The sequence below is a fragment of the Pristiophorus japonicus genome, chromosome 2 (assembly GCF_044704955.1).
Source record: "Pristiophorus japonicus isolate sPriJap1 chromosome 2, sPriJap1.hap1, whole genome shotgun sequence".
NCBI classification, from domain to species: Eukaryota; Metazoa; Chordata; class Chondrichthyes; family Pristiophoridae; genus Pristiophorus; species Pristiophorus japonicus.
In genome coordinates, this window is record NC_091978.1 from 101511264 (window position 1) to 101534035 (window position 22772).

General features: G+C 45.6%; 1 protein-coding gene across 1 annotated transcript in view; it reads left to right on the top strand.

Annotated features, from left to right (window-relative positions):
• Nucleotides 1–324: 324 nt before the first annotated feature.
• LOC139228856 (ectopic P granules protein 5 homolog) overlaps nt 325–22772 on the top strand; it is a 50185-nt gene continuing 27737 nt past the window's right edge. Inside the window, exons 1-2 of the mRNA XM_070860314.1 lie at nt 325–408; nt 1904–2986. Of these exons, the coding sequence (XP_070716415.1) occupies nt 358–408; nt 1904–2986 (1134 nt within the window). The 5' untranslated portion in view covers nt 325–357. The remainder of the gene's footprint in view (nt 409–1903; nt 2987–22772) is intronic.

Genomic DNA, 22772 nt, shown 5'->3' on the forward strand with positions numbered 1-22772 from the left:
CCACTCTCCCCTTCAGTTTATCTCTTTCTTTCCCCCACCCCTTAGTTTACCCCTCTCTCCTCTCCCCTTCTCCCCTTCTTCTTCTTCTTCTTCTTCTTCCTCCTCCTCCTCCTCGCCTCTACGGCTTTGTTCTTAACAAAAACGTTGTGCCCCAATAAAAAGCGACAGTGGATTTCAGTCACCACAAAGTCAGTGTGTTGAATGCGAAATAATGGATGAGCAGGACGCTACCCCCTGACTCCTCCCAGGCGCGAGCCGAGCCGCGCGCTGCCGTCGGCCCGTCACCGAAAACGGTTGCGTAACACGTGACCTCAGTCTGGTGACTCTTCACAACAACAGCGGGCGCTCGGCCTGAGCATGGCGGAAGTGGCGCGTCCGAAAAAATCTAGGCAGGCAGCAAAAGCGCAGGTAAATGAAAAAGAGAAGCGGCAGGCCCAGGTTTCCTCCCCCGCTCTGTGTGTCCCGAGCCTGCCTGACCGCCACAAATGCTGTCTTTTAGGTGCTGTTGTTGTTCAGGACGCAAAATCTCGCCCCGAGCGAGATGCGGGGCCGGGGGGAGGCTGTAAGGAACCAAGGGCGAGGGGGGCATCATATCTGCATTAGTAGCTTTGTACCTGATGAGATGTTGGGCTGCATGAATTCATAGCTGTTTTATCTTCCTGAAAAATATACTATGTCGCATTTTTTCCCCATGGAGGGACTACCTCTGCTGCTATAAATAGTATCCGGTGCATTAAAGATGTTTCCAATGTAATAATGCTACAGACCTCCCTTGGGTAAAAATCTATGTACTAATAAAAGCTCTCATTTGGACAGTTAAATAAAATTGTTTCGCAATACAGTGATTCAGTATTACAACAGGTAACACTTTTGCCAAATCAAATCTTTCGTCACAACCACCTGTTGCTTACACATCAAGTGTGGGGGACCTGACCCATCCACCTCCATGGCACGAACCTGGTATTGCAGTACTTCCAGGAACGGTGCAGTGGCTCTAGGCCTTTTGGCTAAGAGCATTGGCGCAGAGTGATCCTTGACAGGTGCAAGGTGACCTCTGGCGTTTGTGATTTGACAAAGAATTGGAACGATTGGCTACGAATTAAAAAAAAAAGGGCTTTCCATTTATGTTCGCAAATAAATACGACATACTCCATTTCTCTTGAAACGCATGGCACTCTTGATCTTTCTCTTCTTGGATGAAGGTATGATGGAAACTTGTGACTACAGAATTTAAACACAAGTTCCCAATGTTATGAGATGGTGAATGAATAAGAAAGTGAAACTGATGCATGTGAAACCATATTGAAAGAGGGGCTAAAATAAAAACCTAAAACGCTGGATATACTCAGGTCAGGCAGCATCTGTGGAGAGAGAAACAGTTAACGTTTTAGATGATAAACCTTCTTCAGAACTCTCTTTTTCAGATTTCCATCATCTGCAAGGCTTTTGGTAGCATAATGGTAATGTTATTGGACTAGTCATCCAGCGGCCTGGACTAATAATCCAGAGACATGAGTTCATAATCATACCGTGGCAGCTGGAGAATTTAAATTCAATTAATTAAATAAATCTGGAATTTAAAAAAAAAACTAGTAGAAAAAATATTCAAGAGTCTGAACCATGTATAGAAGCCGTGCCCATTGCAATTGTGACAAAACTACCAGATTGTCGTAAAACCCATCTGGTTCACTAATGTCCATTAGGGAAGGAAATCTGCTGTCCTTGCGTGGTCTGGCCTGCATGTGACTCCAGACCAAGCCTCACCACTACCATCTCAAGGGCAATTGAGATGGAGAATAAAATGCTGGCCATGCCAGCGACGCGCACATCCCATGAACAAATTTTAAAAAAAATGTTTTGCTTTTAAAACAGGAGCTAATCTAATGTGTTTTTGATTTTTCAGGATAAAAAGAAAAAAGCTACTACAGAATTTAAGAAAAAAGAAAGTTCAAAACCTGAATCAAACCAAGAATCAGTTTCTAGTACAATAAAAAAAATTGGACTTTCTTCACCTACCTTTACTACAGTTGATAAGATTCAAAAAGAAGCTATTTCAGAACCTAATGTGGAGGGGCAAACTGTGGATCGGCAATTGCTTCCAGGTTTGCTGGCAGCTGAGGTGACAGTGAAAAATATTCAAGAGTCTGAAACATGTATAGAAGCCGTGTCCATTGCAATTGTTGAATCTGAAATTGATTCAAAACAGCATGTTGGGTTAGACAGTAAAGATCAACAGATTCAAGTGGATCAGACAAAAACATTAAACTCACACCATGGCCCTTACCATAATACTGTACTCAGTGAGGTGTCTGAGAGCATTACTATTGCAGAAGCTGATGAACAGCCTTGCTCCAGTAAGACTGTTATTGATAAACAAGAACATTTGCAAACTATTAGTGATGTTGAACCTGTTGTTTTCGGTGCTTTGTTGGACCAAATTAGATTGCACTCTAGAAGTATTTCTTCACAGAAGATTACAGTTGATTTGAAGGAAAAGGAGTTAATGAGGAGGAAGGATATTATAACACCTGCTATTTTAACACTGGATGATGGCATGAGTGAGACGGTTGATGTGGAGCTGCATAACATCACAGCTGATCTTCCTGTACAGTTGACCTTTGAAAGACTGTACCCTGATTTGCCATTGGAGATCAAGGGAGACCCTGGAACTGCATTCATAGAGCAGGTTTCACCCAAGACACTGTATCCAGAGATTCCACAAGAACCAGAAATTGTACCATTTTCCAAAGAAGAGCTGAAAATGTTTGCGTTAGGTTCATGGCTCGCAAATGTTGAAGCATATACTGAAGAATTTATTTCTGTAGCCAACCAGGATAAAAATGACCTTTTTGAACTTCTTATGAACTATGGGAGATGTAGAAAACAACTTCTGCTGGCTGAAGCAGAACTGCAGACAATGATGTCTGATTATAAGAGTATCAAAAAAAGGCTGTGGACATTCAAGGAAGAGCAACTGACTATCCAGGTCAGTTTTTGTTTTTAGTTTTGCTCAATTGACTATTCTCCAAACTTGTAATCACAATAGACATCACTCATTAATTAATTCTATATCTAAGAAACAACCTCATTGCTTTTAGGTCGGTTTTATTGGTGTACTGTTGCAAAATTGGCGATCAGAACTGGACATTGAATTCAATATTTGGTCTGTCTAATGTATTATAGATAAAATTGCCTGTCCGGGTGGTATAATCATTTGGTTCATGCTGGTATCGATACATGGAAATGTAATAACAAAGGCATGTGAAGTTTCTTCATTTGCTTAGACTGCAGCTGATCAGACTCTAAACTTTCAAAACTAATGACAAACGGCATACACAATTAAAGCTGCATCTATAGCAACTGTTGAATCTTTTATTATACCACCTAGGTAAGCAATAAAGCTTTTATTTTTGTGTGTTTTTAATTTTCTGTTATTGGTTTTCTTTGCCATGTTGTTGCCCCGTCTCCAACCAAAGATTGGGCTGGGATTGTTTTACAGTATATATCTATCTGCTGCCTTGTTGTATTCCAGTTTTGTCTTTTTTTTTTTCCTTTTTTCAAATTATCCGAGTACCTGGATAGGTGATGAGTGAAATTTTTTTGCCAGATGGCCATGTACTCCACCACTTTATATACATTAACTTCTAGTACAATTCTGAAATTGGTACCATTTATAGTAATGCACTTAGGCAGCATGGTTATACTACTCCAGCCAAGGTTCTGACATTTGTCTGTCTCATGCATTCTTTAAACAAACCTGGTAGGGGGAGGGAAATCCCCAAATTTTGGAATAATATCAAATAAGGGATCATGGGGAACTAAAGAAGAATGTGGGAGACTGCAGGAGATCAACTCTTAAGCTAATTTAGGAGAATGGACAGTCATGGCACATGCAGTTCAACATAGATTGAAAAAAAGAATAGAAATGCACCCAAAGCACTCCTGGCTGGCCTCCAACATTCTACCCTATGTAAACTAGAGGTGATCGAAATCTTGCACCAAGTCCCGCTCACCCATCACCCCTGTGCTCGCTGATCTACATTGGCTCCCAGTTAAGCAATGCCTGGTCTTCAAAATTCTTAACCTTGTTTTCAAATTCCTCCATGGCCTCAGCCCTCCCTATCTCTGTAATCTCTTTCAGCCCCACAACCCCCCAAGATGTCTACACTCCTCTGATTCTGCCCTCTTGAGCATCCCTGATTATAATCACTCAACCATTGGTGGCCATGCCTTCTGTTGCCAAGGCCCTAAGCTCTGGAATTCCCTGCCTAAATCTCTCTGCCTCTCTACTCTCTTTCCTCCTTCAAGACGCTCCTTAAAACCTACCTCATCTGCCCTAATTTCTCCTTCTGCGACTCGGTGTAAAATTGTTTGTCTCAATACTCTTGTGAAGCGCCTTGGGACATTTCACTATGTTAAAGGCGCTATATAAATAAAAGTTGTTGTTGGATTGTGAGCCAGATCCGATAGTGCTTTATGTGGTCCAGCCAGATCTGGCGGTGAATGGCTAAACAAGTTATTCGCTATATCCGTTCAAGTCCGCGTCCCTTGGACTTAAGGGAGCAGAGATGAGGGCCCTACCTAATTTTTTATTAAGATGGAAAGTGAAGTAGTCCAATCCAAAACTAGGTCCTAAATCTAAACAAAGGAAACTATGAAGGTATGAGGAATGAATTGGTTATGATAGATTGGGAAGATTCATTAAAAGGCATGACAGTGGCTAGGCAATGGCTAATATTTAAGGAACGAATGCATGAATTGCAACAGTTATACATTCTTTTCTGGCGTAATAACACAAAAGGAAAAGTGGCCCAACAATGGCTTACAAAAGAAATTAAGAATAGTATTAGATCCAAAGAGGAGAGTTATACAAAGCTGCCAGAAAAAGTAGCAAGCCTGAAGATTGGGAGCAGTTCAGAATTCAGCAAAAAAGGACCAAGAAATTGATTAAGAGGGGAAAAATAGAGTATGAGAGTAAACTTGCAAGGAACATAAAAACCAACTGCAAAAGTTTTGACAAGTATGTAAAAAAAAATGAGTGAAGACAAATATAGGTCCTTTATAGACAGAAACAGGCGAATTTGTAATGGAGAACAAAGAAATGGCAGAACAATTAAATAAATACTTCGGTTCTGTCTTAGAAACATAGAAAATAGGTGCAGAAGCATGCTATTCGGCCCTTCGAGCCTGCACCACCATTCAATGTGATCATGGCTGATCATTCACCTAAGTACCCCACTCCTGAAGCTTTTGCAGTCAGTTTTTATGTTCCCTACAAGCTTACTTTCATACTCTATTTTCCTCCTAATTAAACCCTTAGTCCTCTGCTGAATTCTAAATTTCGCCCAGTCCTCAGGTTTGCTGCTTTTCATGGCCAATTTAGATGCTTCTTCCTTGGATTTATCACGATCCCTAATTTCCCTTGTTAGCCACGGTTGAGCCACCTTCCCCGTTTTATTTTTACGCCAGATAGGGATGTACAATTGTTGTAGTTCATCCATGTGATCTTTAAATGTCTGCCATTGTCTATCTACCGTCAACCCTTTAAGAATCATTTGCCAGTCGATCCTAGCCAATTCACATCTCATACCATTGAAGTTACCTTTCTTTAAGTTCAGGACCATAGTCTGAATTAACTGTGTCACTCTTCATCTTAATGAAGAATTCTACCATATTATGGTCACTCTTCCTCAAGGGACCTCGCACGCAAGATTGCTAATTAATTCTCTCTCATTACGCAAGACCCATTCTAGGATGGCCTGCTCTCTAGTTGGTTCCTCGACATGTTAGTCTTGAAAACCATCCCTTATACACTCCAGGAAATCCTCGTCAACAGTATTGCTACCAGTTTGGTTAGCCCATTCTATATGTAGATTAAAGTCACCCATGATAACTGCTGTACCTTTATTGCACACATCCCTAATTTCTTGTTTGATGCTGTCCCCAACCTTACTACCACTGTTTGGTGGTCTGTACACAACTCCCACTAGCGTTTTCTGCCCTTTGGTATTCCGCTGCTCTACCCATACAGATTCCACATCATTCAAGCTAATGTCCTTCCTTACTTATTGCGTTAATTTCCTCTTTAACCAGCAACGCTACCCCACCTCCTTTTCCTTTCTGTCTATTCTTCCTGAATATTGAATACCCCTGGATGTTGAGTTCCCAGCCTTGGTTACCCTGGAGCCATGTCTCCGTAATCCCAATTACATCATATCCATTAACAGCTATCTGCACAGTTAATTCATCCACCTTATTACGAATGCTCCTCACATTGAGACACAGAGCCTTCAGGCTTGCTTTTTTTTAACACACTTTGTGATTTTAGAATTATGTTGTAATGTGGTCTTTTTTGATTTTTGCCCTTGATTTCTCTGCCCTCCACTCTTACTTTGCTCCTTCCTACCTTTTGCTTCTGCTCCCTTTTTACTTCCCTCTGCCTCCCCGCATAGATTCCCATCCCCCTGCCATATTCGTTTAAACCCTCCCCAACAGCACTAGCAAACACTCGCCCTAGGACATCGGTTCCGGTCCTGCCCAGGTGCAGACTGTCCGGTTTGTACTGGTTCCACCTCCCCCAGAACCGGTTCCAATGTCCCAGGAATTTGAATCCCTCCTCTTTGCACCATTCCTCAAGCCACGTATTCATCGGAATTATCCTACTATTCCTACACAGAAAAGGACACAAATAACGTCCCAGATATGCTCGGGAGCCAAGCGTCTAGGCAGCAAGAGGAATTAAAGGAAATGACAATTAGTAAGAAAATAGTGCTGGAAAAACTAATGGGACTGAAGGCAGATAAATCCCCAAGGCCTGATGATCTGCATCCCAGAGTACTAAAAGAGGTAGCCATGGAAATAGTAGATGCATTGGTTGTCATCTTCCAAAATTCTATAAATTATGGATCAGTTCCTGCAGATTGGAGCGTGGCAAATGTAACCCCACTATTTAAAAAAGGAGGGAGAGAGAAAATGGAAACTACAGACCGGTTAGTCTGACATAGTAGGGAAAATGCTGGAGTCTATTATAAAGGATGTGATAACGGCATACTTAGATAATATCAACGGGATTAAACAAAGTCAATATGGATTTATGAAAGGAAAATCATGTTTGACAAACCTACTGGAGTTTTTTGAAGTTGTAACTGATAAAATAGATAAGGGAGAACCAGTGGATGTTTTTTTATATTTGGATTTTCAGAAGGCTTTTGATAAAGTCCCACATAAGAGGTTAGTGTGCAAAATTAAAGCACGTAGGATTGGGGGTAATGTATTGGCATGGATTGAAAATTTGTTAACTGACAGGAAACAGAGTGTAGGAATAAACAGGTCTTCTTCGGGTTGGCGAGCAGTGACTAGTGGAGCACCACAGCGATCAGTGCTTGGGCCCCAGCTATTCACGATATATAAATGATTTGGATGAGGGAACCAAATGTAATATTTCCAAGTTTGCTGACGACACAAAACTAGGTGGGGTTGTGAGGAGGATGCAAAGACGCTGCAAGGCGAGATAGGTTGAGTGAGTAGACAAACACATGGCAGATGCAGTATAACGTGGATAAATGTGAAGTTATCCACTTTGGTAGGAAAAACATAAGGACAAAATATTATTTAAATGGTGATGGCTTGGGAAGTGTCGTTGTACAGAGGGACCTGAGTGTTCTTGTACACCAGTCATTGAAAGCAAACATGCAGGTGCAGCAAGCAGTTAGGAAGGCAAATGGTATGTTGGCCTTTATTGCAAGAGGATTTGAGTACAGGAGCAAGGATGTCTTACTACAGTTATACAAGGCCTTGGTGAGACTGCACCTGGAGTATTGTGTGCAGTTTTGGTCTTAGCTAAGAAAGGATATACTTGCCATAGAGGGAGTGCAGTGAAGGTTCACTCGACTGATTTCTGGGATGGCAGGACTGTCGTATGAGGAGAGATTGGGTCGACTAGGCCTGTGTTCACTAGAGTTTAGAAGAAAGAGAGCTCTCATTGAAACGTATAAAATTCTGACTGGGTTAGATAGACTAGATGCGGGGAGGATGTTTCCCCTGGCTGGGAAATCTAGAACAAGTGGTCACAGTCTCAGGATACGGAGTAGGAAATTTAGGACCGAGATGAGGGGAGATTTTTTTTCACTGAGGGTGGTGAACCTGTGGAATTCTCCACCACAAAAGGCTGTGCAGGTCAAGTCACTGAATATATTTAAGAGGGAGATAGATATGTTTCTAGAAACAAAAGGCATCAAGGGTATGGGGAAAAAGCAGGAATATGGTGTTGAGATAGAGGATCAGCCCGGATCATATTGAATGGTAGTGCAGATTCGAATGGCCTATTACTGCTCCTAGTTTCTATGTTTCTACCAGGGTGAACAGCCAGGGTGAGAGAGAGTAATTGTTTCAATAGGGCTTAGGGCCTCAAAGGTGGAGGTAAGGATGTGGTTGAGCAGATTGGTAGCTGCAGAAATGTCGTGGTGAATGGAGGGTCAAAGGCTGGACAGTTGGAGTTTTGAAAGTGCAGTTGTAAGTGAAGTAGGTGAGAGATTTTTTTTCCAGGGGTGGACACAGAAGGAAGTAAGGTTGGGAGGGGGGAAGGATGTGGGTGGAAAGCGATACAAGGAAGTGATCAATGGCGGCCTTATCTGTGATTGGCTCAGTGGGAGTAGCGAGGTCATATGAGATGGCGCGGTCAAGGGGGTAGCCATACATATGGGGAGACTTCATTTAGGGGAAAGGTGCCATCATCCCTCAGCCAGGTTTTCGTCAACATTATTATAACAATGCAGTCATCCACAATAAGCTCATGGATGGCAAGAAAGAAAGACTTGGATATATATAAAGCACTTTACAGCCAATAATGTAATTTTGTAGTGTAGTCACTTGTAATGTAGGACATGCGGCAGCCAATTTGCACACATGCAAGCTCCCACAAACAGCAATGTAATAATGACCAGATAATCTGTTTTTGTTATGCTGATTGAGGGATGAATATTAGCCAGGACATTAGGCATAAGACCATGCTCTTCTTCGAAAGAGTGCCATACGGGACCTCGGTTTAACGCCTCATCCGAAATACAGCACCTCTGACAGTGTAGTCTTGCACTAGAGTGTCGGTCTAGATTTTTTTGTGCTCAAGGTCCTGGAGTGGGACTTGTTCACAAGTGAACGGACATTCTGGAGAGAGATGCGGAGAGGGAGGATGATAACTAATCCATTGGCAGAGTCCACAGGTTCAGAACTGGGAGGAGTAAATTGGACGGGGTGGAGATTGGAAAGATTAACCCCAGCGGGCACACTGGGCGGAAGGTTGGCGAGAGAGCAGGATGGGGCAGTTGGGGTTGTTATTAAGAGGCAGACGAGTGCATCGCTTGGGCCCTTCGGAGGAGGCCAACAGAGTTGCAGAGGGAAACTGTAGGCTTATCTGAGGGAGTAAAGCCTGGGACAGTGGCAGGAGAGTAGGAAGGTCAAGGAGTACTGTGGGGTTGGGATTTGGGAGGGCAGAGTACCCAAGATAGGAAAAATGAAAGGACAGGAGAGAAGGGGCTAGGAGGGGTAGAGAGAAAAGAAGTAAAAAAAAGGGGAGAAAAAAAAGTGGTAATAGAAGTGATGGGCTCGGGTCCGGAGTGGCAGTCGAAATGCGCATGTACACAAGGAAAACTCAAGTTACATAGGCTTGGTTACATAGCAATTGTTAGGATACATATACAGGTGCAGAATCCGGGACCGAGGCCGTTCGGGATTCCGGGATTTTCCAGACTTTTGATCGTCTTTCTGACGTCATGAATCTGGGTACCCGAGCCCAGGTTCGGGTATTTCTGAATTTCGGAACATCAGAAGGAGAGGGGGCCGGCCCCGCCACCGAGGAGCTGTTTGGGCGGGCCCCACCACCGAGGAGCTGTTTGGGCGGGCCCCGCCGTGGGGAAGGTGTTTGGGTGGGGCCCTGCCACCGAGGAGCTGTTTGGGCGGGTCCCGCCACCGAGGAGCTGTTTGGGCGGGCCCCGCCGTGGGGAAGGTGTTTGGGTAGGGTCCTGCCACCGAGGAGCTGTTTGGGCGGGTCCCGCCACCGAGGAGCTGATGTTCGGGTGTGCCCCGCCGCGGAGATGAGGTTCAGGCGGGCCCCGCCGTGGGGAAGGTGTTTGGGCGGGCCACGCCGCCGAGAAGGTGTTTGGGCGGACCGCACCGCGGAGATGAGGTTCAGGCGGGCCCCACCGTGGGGAAGGTGTTTGGGCGGGCCACGCCGCCGAGAAGGTGTTTGGATGGGCCGTGCCGCGGAGATGATGTTCAGGCGGGACCCGCCACCGAGGAGCTGTTTGGGCCAGCCCCACCTAGGGGAAGGTGTTTGGGCGGGGCCCACCACAGAGGAGTATTCGGGCGGGCCCCGTCGCCGTGGGGTAGGTGTTCGGGCGGACCCCGCCGTGGAGCTGTTTGGGCGGGGTCCCGGTGTGGAGAAGATGTTTGGGCGGGGCCCCGTTGAAGAGGAGGTGTTTGGGCCGGCTGCCCGGCCCCGTTGCGGAGGATGTGTTGGGGTGGGCTGGCGAGGAGGCCCCGAAGTAAGGGCAGCAGGGGCGAGGCCAACGGCAGGGCCCTGAGATCCTCAGGGTTGGTGGGTCCGGATTCTGGAAATTGTACAGATTCCGGACAAACTTGTCACCGATCTGTCCGGATTCCGGAACTCCAGACTTTCGACGCTGCACCTGTATCCTGCTAGTAACAGCGAATAGATGGGAGAAGCAGGAGGGAGCCCAGAGTTAAAGTCAGAGGTCCCATGGTGGGATAAGGTTGGGTGAAATCAGCATAGAGCATCAGTGAGCTGTTGTCCAAGTTCAGAGACAGGTGTAGCGGGGGAGTGAAATCCAGAAGCTATTTGAAGGGTAAAGTTTTGGAGGATGGAGGTATTTCCTTGGAAATGACGATCTAGGAGAATTGGTTGCGGGGCAGAAAGACGATGGCGAAGTTGGAGGTTACCATAAGATTCAGAAGCGGCAGAGAAATGTACTTCGGCCAGGAATCAGCTGAAGCTGAAAAACCAGTAGGCACAGCAGGGAATAGCAGCGGTGGGGGAAGGGCTGTAAAACCACATTAGCTGTTTATTCTGAATATTTGTGCACTTTGAAGTGTATTGTGGGGCAATTCCTTAGTTCTAATCACACTGATTGCAGTTATAGTGTGCGTAATGCACACAGGTAGCATTTTGTCCCTCACATTGCTTCATGTCATTATAATAACTATAAATTGCTCCTAGTCTTTAAGGAACAACTTTCAAAAATTTCCCGTGCTAAAACAGGCAACATGTAAGCCTTTTCTCAGTGATTTATTAACACTGGTCCTAGATTCTCTTCATCCTCTGGTTTTTCTACATGTTTCCTTGCCATTTGTGAAGTGCTATTTAATTTCTATGGGTGCCAATGCTCCTCATCATTGGCAGCCCCTCGAAATCGAGGAAGACATGCTTCCACTTGAAAAATTAGTTCTTAGGTGACTGAACAGTCCAATATGGGAATTACAGTCTTTGTCACAGGTGGGACAGACAGTCGTTGAAGGAAAGGGTGGGTGGGGCTCGTTTGCCACATGTTCCTTGCGCTGCCTGCGCTTTGTCACTTCATGCTCTCAGCGATGAGATTCGAGACTCGAGATGCTCAGCGCCCTCTTGGATGTACTTCCTCCATTTAGTGCGGTCTTTGGCCAGGCACTTCCAGGTGTCGGTGGGGATGCTGCATTTTATCAAGGAGGCTTTGAGGGTATCCTTGAAACATTTCCTTTGCCCACCTTTGGCTTGCTTGCCGTGTAGGAATTCCGAGTAGAGCGCTTGCTTTGGGAGTCTTGTGTCAGGCATGTGAACAATGTGGCCCGCCCAGCGGAGTTGGTCGAGTGTGGTCAATGCTTCGATGCTGGGGATATTGGCCTGGTCAAGGACACTAACGTTGCGTCTGTCCTCCCAGGGGATTTGCAGGATATTTGCGGAGACATCGTTGATGGTATTTCTCCAGCAACTTGAGGTGTCTGATCAGACACCTCAAGTTGCTGGAGAAATATCACCAACGATGTCTCTGCAAGATCCTATAAATCCCTTGGGAGGACAGGCGCACCAACACCAGTGTCCTCATCCAGGCTAACATCCCCAGCATTGAAGCACTGATCACACTCGATCAGCTCCGCTGGGCAGGCCACATAGTTTGCTTGCCAAGACACGAGACTCCCAAAGCAAGTGCTCTACTCGGAGCTCCTTCACGGCAAACGAGCCAAAGGTGGGCAGCGGATACGCTACAATGACACCCTCAAAGCCTTCCTGATAAAGTGCGACATCCCCACTGACACCGGGGAGTCCCTGGCCCAAGGCCGCCCTAAGTGGAGGAAATGCATCCGGGAGGGCGCTGAGCACCTCGAGTCTCAACGCCAAGAGCACGCAGAAATCAAGCACAGGCAGCGGAAAGAGCGTGCGGCAAACCGGTCCCACCCACCCCTTCCCTCAACGACTATCTGACCCAACTGTGACAGAGTCTGTGGCTCTCGTATTGGACTGTTCAGCCACCAAAGAACTCACTTCAGGAGTGGAAGCAAGTCTTCCTCGATTCCAAGGGACTGCCTATGATGATAATGATGATGATATGGTCCACGTTTCTGAGCCATACAGGAGGGCGGGTATCATCATCACCATCATAGGCAGTCCGTTGAGGGTAAGGGAGGGTGGGACAGGTTTGCAGCGCGTTCCTTCTGCTGCCTGCGCTTGTTTTCTGCATGCACTCGGCGATGAGACTCGAGGCGTTCAGCGCCCTCCCGGATGCACTTCCTCCACTTAGAAACATAGAAAATAGGTGCAGGAGTGGGCCATTCGGCCCTTCTAGCCTGCACCGCCATTCAATGAGTTCATGGCTGAACATGCAACTTCAGTACCCCATTCCTGCTTTCTCACCATACCCCTTGATTCCCCTAGTAGTAAGGATTTCATCCAACTCCTTTTTGAATATATTTAGTGAATTGGCCTCAACAACTTTCTGTGGTAGAGAATTCCACAGGTTCACCACTCTCTGGGTGAAGAAATTCCTCCTCATCTCGGTCCTAAATGGCTTCCCCCTTATCCTTAGACTGTGTCCCCTGGTTCTGGACTTCCCCAACATTGGGAACATTCTTCCTGCATCTAACCTGTCTAACCCCGTCAGAATTTTAAACGTTTCTATGAGGTCCCCTCTCATTCTTCTGAACTCCAGTGAATACAAGCCCAGTTGATCCAGTCTTTCTTGATAGGTCAGTCCCGCCATCCCGAGAATCAGTCTGGTGAACCTTCGCTGCACTCCCTCAATAGCAAGAATGTCCTTCCTCAGGTTAGGAGACCAAAACTGTACACAATACTCCAGGTGTGGCCTCACCAAGGCCCTGTACAATTGTAGCAACACCTCCCTGCCCTTGTACTTAAATCCCCTCGCTATGAAGGCCAACATGCCATTTGCTTTCTTAACCGCCTGCTGTACCTGCATGCCAACCTTCAATGACTGATGTACCATGACACCCAGGTCTCTTTGCACCTTCCCTTTTCCTAATCTGTCACCATTCAGATAATAGTCTGTCTCTCTGTTTTTACCACCAAAGTGGATAACCTCACATTTATCCACATTATACTTCATCTGCCATGCATTTGCCCACTCACCTAACCTATCCAAGTCGCTCTGCAGCCTCATAGAATCCTCCTTGCAGCTCACACTGCCACCCAACTTAGTGTCATCCGCAAATTTGGAGATACTACATTTAATCCCCTCGTCTAAATCATTAATGTACAGTGTAAACAGCTGGGGCCCCAGCACAGAACCTTGCGGTACCCCACTAGTCACTGCCTGCCATTCTGAAAAGTCCCCATTTACTCCTACTCTTTGCTTCCTGTCTGACAACCAGTTCTCAATCCATGTCAGCACACTACCCCCAATCCCATGTGCTTTAACTTTGCACATTAGTCTCTTGTGTGGGACCTTGTCGAAAGCCTTCTGAAAGTCCAAATATACCACATCAACTGGTTCTCCCTTGTCCACTCTACTGGAAACATCCTCAAAAAATTCCAGAAGATTTGTCAAGCATGATTTCCCTTTCACAAATCCATGCTGACTTGGACCTATCATATTACCTCTTTCCAAATGCACTGCTATGACATCCTTAATAATTGATTCCATCATTTTACCCACTACTGATGTCAGGCTGACCGGTCTGTAATTCCCTGTTTTCTCTCCCTCCTTTTTTAAAAAGTGGGGTTACATTGGCTACCCTCCACTCCATAGGAACTGATCCAGAGTCAATGGAATGTTGGAAAATGACTGTCAATGCATCCACTATTTCCAAGGCCACCTCCTTAAGTACTCTGGGATGCAGTCCATCAGGCCCTGGGGATTTATCGGCCTTCAATCCCATCAATTTCCCCAACACAATTTCCCGACTAATAAGGATTTCCCTCAGTTCCTCCTCCTTACTAGACCCTCCGACCCCTTTTATATCCGGAAGGTTGTTTGTGTCCTCCTCAGTGAATACCGAACCAAAGTACTTGTTCAATTGGTCCGCCATTTCTTTGTTCCCCGTTATGACTTCCCCTGATTCTGACTGCAGGGGACCTACGTTTGTCTTTACTAACCTTTTTCTCTTTACATATCTATAGAAACTTTTGCAATCCGTCTTAATGTTCCCTGCAAGCTTCTTCTCGTACTCCATTTTCCCTGCCCTAATCAAACCCTTTGTCCTCCTCTGCTGAGTTCTAAATTTCTCCCAGTCCCCGGGTTCTCTGCTATTTCTGGCCAATTTGTATGCCACTTCCTTGGCTTTAATGCTATCCCTGATTTCCCTTGATAGCCACGGTTGAGCCACCTTCCCTTTTTTATTTTTACGACAGACAGGAATGTACAATTGTTGTAGTTCATCCATGCGGTCTCTAAATGTCTGCCATTGCCCATCCACAGTCAACCCCTTCAGTATCATTCGCCAATCTATCCTAGCCAATTCACACCTCATACCTTCAAAGTTACCCTTCTTTAAGTTCTGGACCATGGTCTCTGAATTAACTGTTTCATTCTCCATCCCAATGCAGAATTCCACCATATTATGGTCACTCTTCCCCAAGGGGCCTCGCACAACGAGATTGCTAATTAATCCTCTCTCATTACACAACACCCATATTCGTCTAAAAAACCATCCCTTATGCACTCCAGGAAATCCTCCTCTACCGTATTGCTTCCAGTTTGGTTAACCCAATTTATGTGCATATTAAAGTCACCCATTATAACTGCTGCACCTTTATTGCACGCATCCCTAATTTCATGTTTGATGCCCTCCCCAACTTCACTACTACTGTTTGGAGGTCTGTGCACAACTCCCACTAACGTTTTTTGTCCTTTGGTATTCTGCAGCTCTACCCATATAGATTCCACATCATCCAAGCTCATGTCCTTCCGAACTATTGCCTTAATTTGCTCCTTAACCAGCAATGCTACCCCATCTCCTTTTCCTTTTATTCTATCTTTCCTGAATGTTGAATACCCCTGGATGTTGAGTTCCCAGCCCTGATCATCCTGGAGCCACGTCTCCGTAATCCCAATCACATCATATTTGTTAACATCTATTTGCACAGTTAATTCATCCACTTTATTGCGGATACTCCTTGCATTAAGACACAAAGCCTTCAGGCTTGTTCTTTTAACACCCTTTGTCCTTTTAGAATTTTGCTGTACAGTGGCCCTTTTTGTTCTTTGCCTTGGGTTTCTCTGCCCTCCACTTTTCCTCATCTCCTTTCTGTCTTTTGCTTTTGCCTCCTTTTTGTTTCCCTCTGTCACCCTGCATTGGTTCCCATCCCCCTGCCATATCAGTTTAAATCCTCCCCAACAGCACTAGCAAACACTCCCCCTAGGACATTGGTTCCGGTCCTGCCCAGGTGCAGACCGTCCGGTTTGTACTGGTCCCACCTCCCCCAGAACCGGTTCCAATGCCCCAGGAATTTGAATCCCTCCTTGGGACGGTCTTTGGCTCCCAGGGATTTCCAGGTGTCAGTGGGGATGCCGCACTTTATCAGGGAGGCTTTGAGGGTGTCCTTGTAACGTTTCCTCTGTCCACCCTTAGCTCGTTTGCCATGAAGAAGTTCCAAGTAGAACGCTTGTAGGAGTCTCATGTCTGGCATGCGGACAACGTGGCCTGCCAGACACGAGACACCTGATCAAGTATGGTCAGTGTTTCAATGCTGGGGATGTTGGCCTGGTCGAGGACGCATCGTTGATGGTATTTCTCCAGCGACTTGAGGTATCTACTGTACATGGTCCATGCCTCTGAGCCATACAGGAGGGTGGGTATTATTACAGCCCTGTAGACCATAAGCTTGGTGCCAGATTTGAGGGCCTAATCTTCAAACACTCTCTTCCTCAGGCGGCCAAAGGCTGCGCTGGCGCACTGGAGGCGGGTTGAACCTCGTCGTTGATGTCTGCCCTTGCTGATATTAGGTTCCTGAGGTATGGGAAATGGTCCACGTTGTCCAGGGCTGAACCGTGGATCTTGATGACTGGGGCGGGGTAGTGCTGTGTGGCGGGGTCAGGCTGGTGGAGGACCTTTGTGTTACGAATGTTTAGCGTAAGGCCCATGGTTTTGTATGCCTCGATGAAGATGTTGACTGTGACTTGGAGTTCAGACTCAGAATGTGCGCAGGCGCATGCATCCTCTGCGTACTGTAGTTCGACGACCGAGGTTAGGACGATCTTGAATCTGGCCTGGAGACGCCGAAGGTTGAAAAGGTTCCCACCGATTCTGTAGTTTAGTTCCACTCCAGCAGAGAGCTTGTTGAGTGTGAGGTGGAGCATTGCAGCGAGGAAGATTGAGAAAAGGGTTGGCGCGATGACACAGCCCTGCTTGATCACGCTCCGAACGTGGATTGGGTCTGTAATGGATCCATTAGTCAAGATCACGGCTTGCATGTCATTGTGGAACAGGCAGAGGATGGTGATGAACTTTTGGGGGCAGCCGAAACGAAGGAGGATGCTCCATAGTCCCTCGCGGTTGACGGTGCCAAAAGCCTTTGTAAGGTCAAAGAAGGCCATGTGCAAGGGTTGGTGCTGTTCCTTGCATTTTTCTTGCAGCTGTCGCGCTGTAAAAATCATGTCCGCTGTACCCAGTAGAGGACGAAATCCACACTGACTCCCGGAGGAGCTCCTCGGCCACAGGGAGAAGACGTTTGAGGAGGATTCTAGCGACAACTTTCCCAGTGGCTGATAACAGGGAGATTCCTCTGTAGTTGCCGCAGTTGGACTTGTCCCCTTTTTTAAAGATCGTTATGATTACTGCATCTCTGAGATCTCCCGGCATGCTCTCCTCCTTCCAGATGAGAGAGATGAGGTCATGCATTCGTGCCAATAGTGCCTTTCCACCATACTTTAGTGCCTCAGCAGGGATTCCATCCGCTCCCGTTGCTTTGTTCTTAAGCTGGTGGATGGCCTTTTCTACCTCATGCAGAGCTGGTGTTTTGCTGAGATAGTGGCGGGTAGCATGTTGTGGGATGGAGTCGAGGACACTCGACTGCAATACTGCAGCTGCATATACAGCTTTAATTGCATTCACTTACCGTTCAGATGGTAACTTGGCAAATTATCCAACAGCATCTTTAGTTACTGCTGGTGGTAAGTTAATACACCTAGTTAGGGGATCAATTCAAATCCATATCCTCAAAATATGCATATTCCAACTATGAATTTGATATATACTGGTGAAGAAATGGGCACAAAATAATGGTTTATTGAGCTAGAACTGAATCAATTCATTAAAGGTTAAATAAACTTTTTTGTCACGAAATTGACGCAATTGGCCAAAATAAGCTAAGCTCACAGACTTCTTTTCACTACCCACTGCTTCCTTAAACCTCTCTCCCCTCCATCCTCCACTCTTACCAACGTGCAAATAGCTCACGGACTTCTTTGTCACAAATATGGAGGCCAACTAATCAGTTAGCTCTGCTGCTTTAATCATTCCTTGCCTCCAATTTCTAAAAAAACTGCTGACCACCCAACTTTCTATCCTTGGGCACCTGGCCCCCTCTTTCAAAACCATAAACATTAACTCCCCCTCAAAAAAAACATCCTCGACCCCTCCATCCTTACAAAATGCCACCCTATCTCCAACCTGCTTTTCTTCTCCAAGTCCTTAAATGCATTATTGCCTCTCGGATCCATTCCTATCTCTCCTGCCACCCTTTCTTTGAATCTCTCCAATCAGGGTTTTGTCACTCCCAAGAGCATCACAGACATCTACTCTGATGACTCTTCAGTTCTACCTCTCCTCCACCTCTATCAATCCCTCCACTACCTTTGTGCTGCCAGACTGCTTGTCTGACCTACTTTTACCTCCATAATATTGCCCGCCACTGCCCTAACCTCAGTCCATATGCTGCCGAAATGCTCATCAATACCTTTGTCACCTCCAGGCTTAACTATTCCAATGCTCTCCTGATTAGTCTCACATCCTCCTCTTCCATAAACTTGAACTCATCCAAATCTCTGCTGCCCATATTTCTTTGTGTAGCAAGTCCCACATCACCCCTGTCCTTGCTGACCGAACTTGTCTCCCAGCCCCCCAACATCACAAATTTAAAATTATAATTCACATTCAACTTCCCTTCATTCCAGCTTTTGTGTTTCTTCTTCCCTTTACCCCATCATCGGCAGTTGTGCTTTCCGCTGCCTCGGCCCTCTTCTCTGGAATTCCCCTTTGCCTCACCACCAACCTCTCCTGTTTTAAGACCCTTCTTAAAACCACTGTCTTGGACCAATCTTGTAGTAGGTCTTTTCTTGGCTTGGTATTCAATTTTTTTTCTTTTGCCTCTGTGAAATGTTTTGGGATGTTTCTTTACATTAAAGGCACTATAAATGTAAGTAGCTGTTTCAAAATCAGTGACTACACAAGATAGTAAGATTAACAATTTAATATGAGGGTGGGGGGGCGGGGTGTGCGATATTTTTCTGAGAGGGATGGCAAATCTGGCAAGGCTGCATTTACTACCCTTTCCTAGTTGCCCGGAGTAGGTAGTGGTGGGCCTTCTCCTTAACACCAGTCCTTGTGGTGATTATCCTTCCAGGATGTTGTTAAGTAGGGAATTCCAGGATATTGACCTTGCAACGGTGAACTGCGTCCCAAGTCAGGTTAGGATGTGACGTGGAGGTGAGGGCGTCCCAATAATATTGTTTCTCTTGACCTTGATGGTAGAGGTCATTTAAGGGAGTAACCATCAAAGTAACTTTGCTGCCATGCAACCTGTGGATAATAAATACCACTGATGCAATGTACTGGTGACTGAGGTGGATGTTGAGCCCAGTGGCAGGGGTGCCAGTCAAGCAAACTGCTTTGTTGTGGATGGTGTTAAGTTTCTTGAATGTTGCTGCGCTGCACCCATCCAGGTGAGTGGTGCGAATTCCATCATCCTCCTGACTTGAGCCTTGTAAATAGTGGAGGGGCTTTGATGGGTCAGGAGGTGAGCCACTCAACATAGGATACCCAGCTGCTGCCCTGCTCTTGTAGCCACAGTATTGATGCGCTGTTTCAGTTATGACCCTTAATGTTGATGGCAGGGGACTTGGTGATAGTGATACCATTAAGGTAGCAGAGAGATATCTGTGTTTTCACTTGTTTGAGATGGTCATTACCTGGCACTTGCGTGCTTGTCAGCCCAAGCCCGGATGTTGTCCAAGTGCCTCTGGCGTAGGCTGCTTCATTCTCGGAGTAGTTGTGAAAGGAGCCGCACTGTGGAATTTTCAGGGGATACCTCCATTTCTGACTTTATGATGGAGGAAAGCTCATTGATGAAGCAACTGCAGAAAGATGGGCTAAGAGTGCTTCCTTGAAGAACTCCTGCAGTGATATCCTGGGGCAGCAATAGTTGTCTTCTGATGACCAGAACCATTTTTTGTGTCTGATATGATATCAGCCAGTGGAGGTTTTCTGTTTGACCTCCATTGAATTCAGTTAGAGCTTATTGGTGCTGCACATGATCAAATACTGTCTTGATTTCTATGGCAGCTACACTCACTTTTCCTCTGGAGCTCAGCTCTTGCATTCACATCCATATCAAGGTACTGATGAGGTATAGAGCCAGTGGATCTAGAAGAACCTGACTGAGTACTGGCAAGTAGATAACTCACCTGGTCTGTGAAAATCAGTAAGCACTAACCACTGCAAGAATGCCAAGACTTTAGTGTGACATTGTAAATTAACTCCTGGTCTGAGTGTAAACTTTAATTCCAATAGAGTATTCCATATACTCATTTGGAATTTTCAGTGCAAACTTCTCTCAGCAACATTACGTAGCCACTAATTGACCTCAGATATGGATAAACCTATGAAATTGTAAGACCGTTGCACTAAAAATAGGCTTGCATTTTTAAAGCACAAATCAAAAGAGATTGAATTGTTGCTGTAATTAAACAAAGGATCACCCTGTCCTCGACAGTACAGAGGCAAGCAACCAAAGTGATTCTAAGACTGAAGAATCTATTGTGAAGGGAAAGTTAAGGAAGTTGTGATTATCTTCTTTGAAACGGAGAAGATTTCAAGATTATGAGTGAAATAGACAAAATTGATCTGTGAGTGGAAAGGGGGAGGGAGACTTTCCCCAGCCAGTTCAGATTACATAGAAAATAGGTGCAGGAGTAGGCCATTCGGCCCTTCGAGCCTGCACCACCATTCAATAAGATCATGGCTGATCATTCCTTCAGTACCCCTTTCCTGCTTTCTCTCCATACTCCTTGATCCCCTTAACCGTAAGGGCCATATTTAACTCCCTCTTGAATATATCCAATGAACTGGCATCAACAACTCTCTGCGGCAGGGAATTCCACAGGTCAACAACTCTCTGAGTGAAGAAGTTTCTCCTCATCTCGGTCCTAAATGACCTACCCCTTATCCTAAGACTATGTCCCCTGATTCTGGACTTCCCCAACATCGAGAACATTCTTCCCGCATCTAACCTGACCAGTCCCGTCAGAATCTTATATGTTTCTATGAGATCCCCTTTCATCCTTCTAAACGCCAGTGGATAAAGGCCCAGTTGATCCAGTCTCTCCTCACATGACAGCCCAGCCATCCCTGGAATCAGTCTGGTGAACCTTCGCTGCACTCCCTCAATAGCAAGAACGTCCTTCCTCAGACGAGGAGACCAAAACTGAACACAGTATTCCAGGTGAGGCCTCACTAAGGCCCTGTACAACTGCAGTAAGACCTCCTTGCTCCTATATTCAAATCCCCTAGCTATGAAGGCCAACATACCATTTGCCTTCTTTACCGCCTGCTGTACCTGCGTGCCCACTTTCAGTGACTGATGAACCATGACACCCAGGTCTCGTTGCTCCCCTTTTTCTAGTCTGCCGCCATTCAGATAATATTCTGCCTTCGTGCTTTTGCCTCCAAAATGGATAACCTCACATTTATCCACATTATACTGCATCTGCCATGTATTTGTCCACTCACCTAATCTGTCCAAGTCACCCTGCAGCCTCTTAGCGTCCACCTCACAGCTCACACCACCACCCAGTTTAGTGTCAACCGCAAACCTGGAGATATTACACTCTATTCCTTCATCCAAATCGTTAATGTATATTGTAAAGAGCTGGGGTCCCAGCACTGAGCCCTGCAGCATCCCACTAGTAACTGCCTGCCATTCTGAAAAGGACCCGTTTATCCCGACTCTCTGCTTCCTGTCTGCCAATCAGTTCTCTATCCATGCCAGTACATTACCCCCAATACCATGCGCTTTGACTTTGTACACCAATCTCTTGTGCGGGACCTTGTCAAAAGCCTTTTGAAAGTCCAAATACACCACATCTACTGATTCTCTCCCTTGTCCACTCTGCTAGTTACATCCTCAAAAAATTCCAGAAGGTTCGTCAAGCATGATTTCCCTTTCATAAATCCATGGTCACTTGGTCCGATCCTGTCACTGCTTTCCAAATGGGCTGCTATTTCATCCTTAATGATTGATTCCAACATTTTTCCCACTACTGATGTCAGGCTAACCGGTCTATAATTACCCGCTTTCTCTCTCCCTCCTTTTTAAAAAAGTGGCGTTACATTAGCTACCCTCCAGTCCATAGGAACTGATCCAGAGTCGATAGATTGTTGGAAAATAATCACGAATGCATCCACTATTTCTAGGGCCACTTCCTTAAGTACTCTGGGATGCAGACTATCAGGACGCGGGGATTTATTGGCCTTTAATCCCATCAATTTCCCTAACACAATTTCCCGCCTAATAAGGATATCTTTCAGTTCCTTATTCTCACTAGACTCACTGTCCCCTAGTACATTCGGAAGGTTATTTGTATCTTCCTTTGTATTGGTTCAATTGGTCTGCCATTTCTTTGTTCCCCATTATAAATTCACCTGAATCCGACTGCAAGGGACCTACATTTGTCTTTACTAAACTTTTTCTCTTCACATATTTATAGAAGCTTTTGCAGTCAGTTTTTATGTTCCCTTCAAGCTTCCTCTCGTACTCTATTTTCCCCTTCTTAATTAAACCCTTAGTCCTCCTCTGTTGAATTCTAAATTTCTCCCAGTCCTTAGGTTTGTTGCTTTTTCTAGCCAATTTATATGCCTCTTCCTTGGTTTTAACACTATCCTTAATTTCCATTGTTAGTCATGGTTGAGCCACCTTCCCAGTTTTATTTTTACTCCAGCCAGGGATGTACAATTGCTGAAGTTCATCCATGTGATCTTTAAATGTTTGCCATTGCTTATCCACCGTCAACGCTTTAAGTATCCTCTGCCAGTCTATTCTAGCCAATTCACACCTC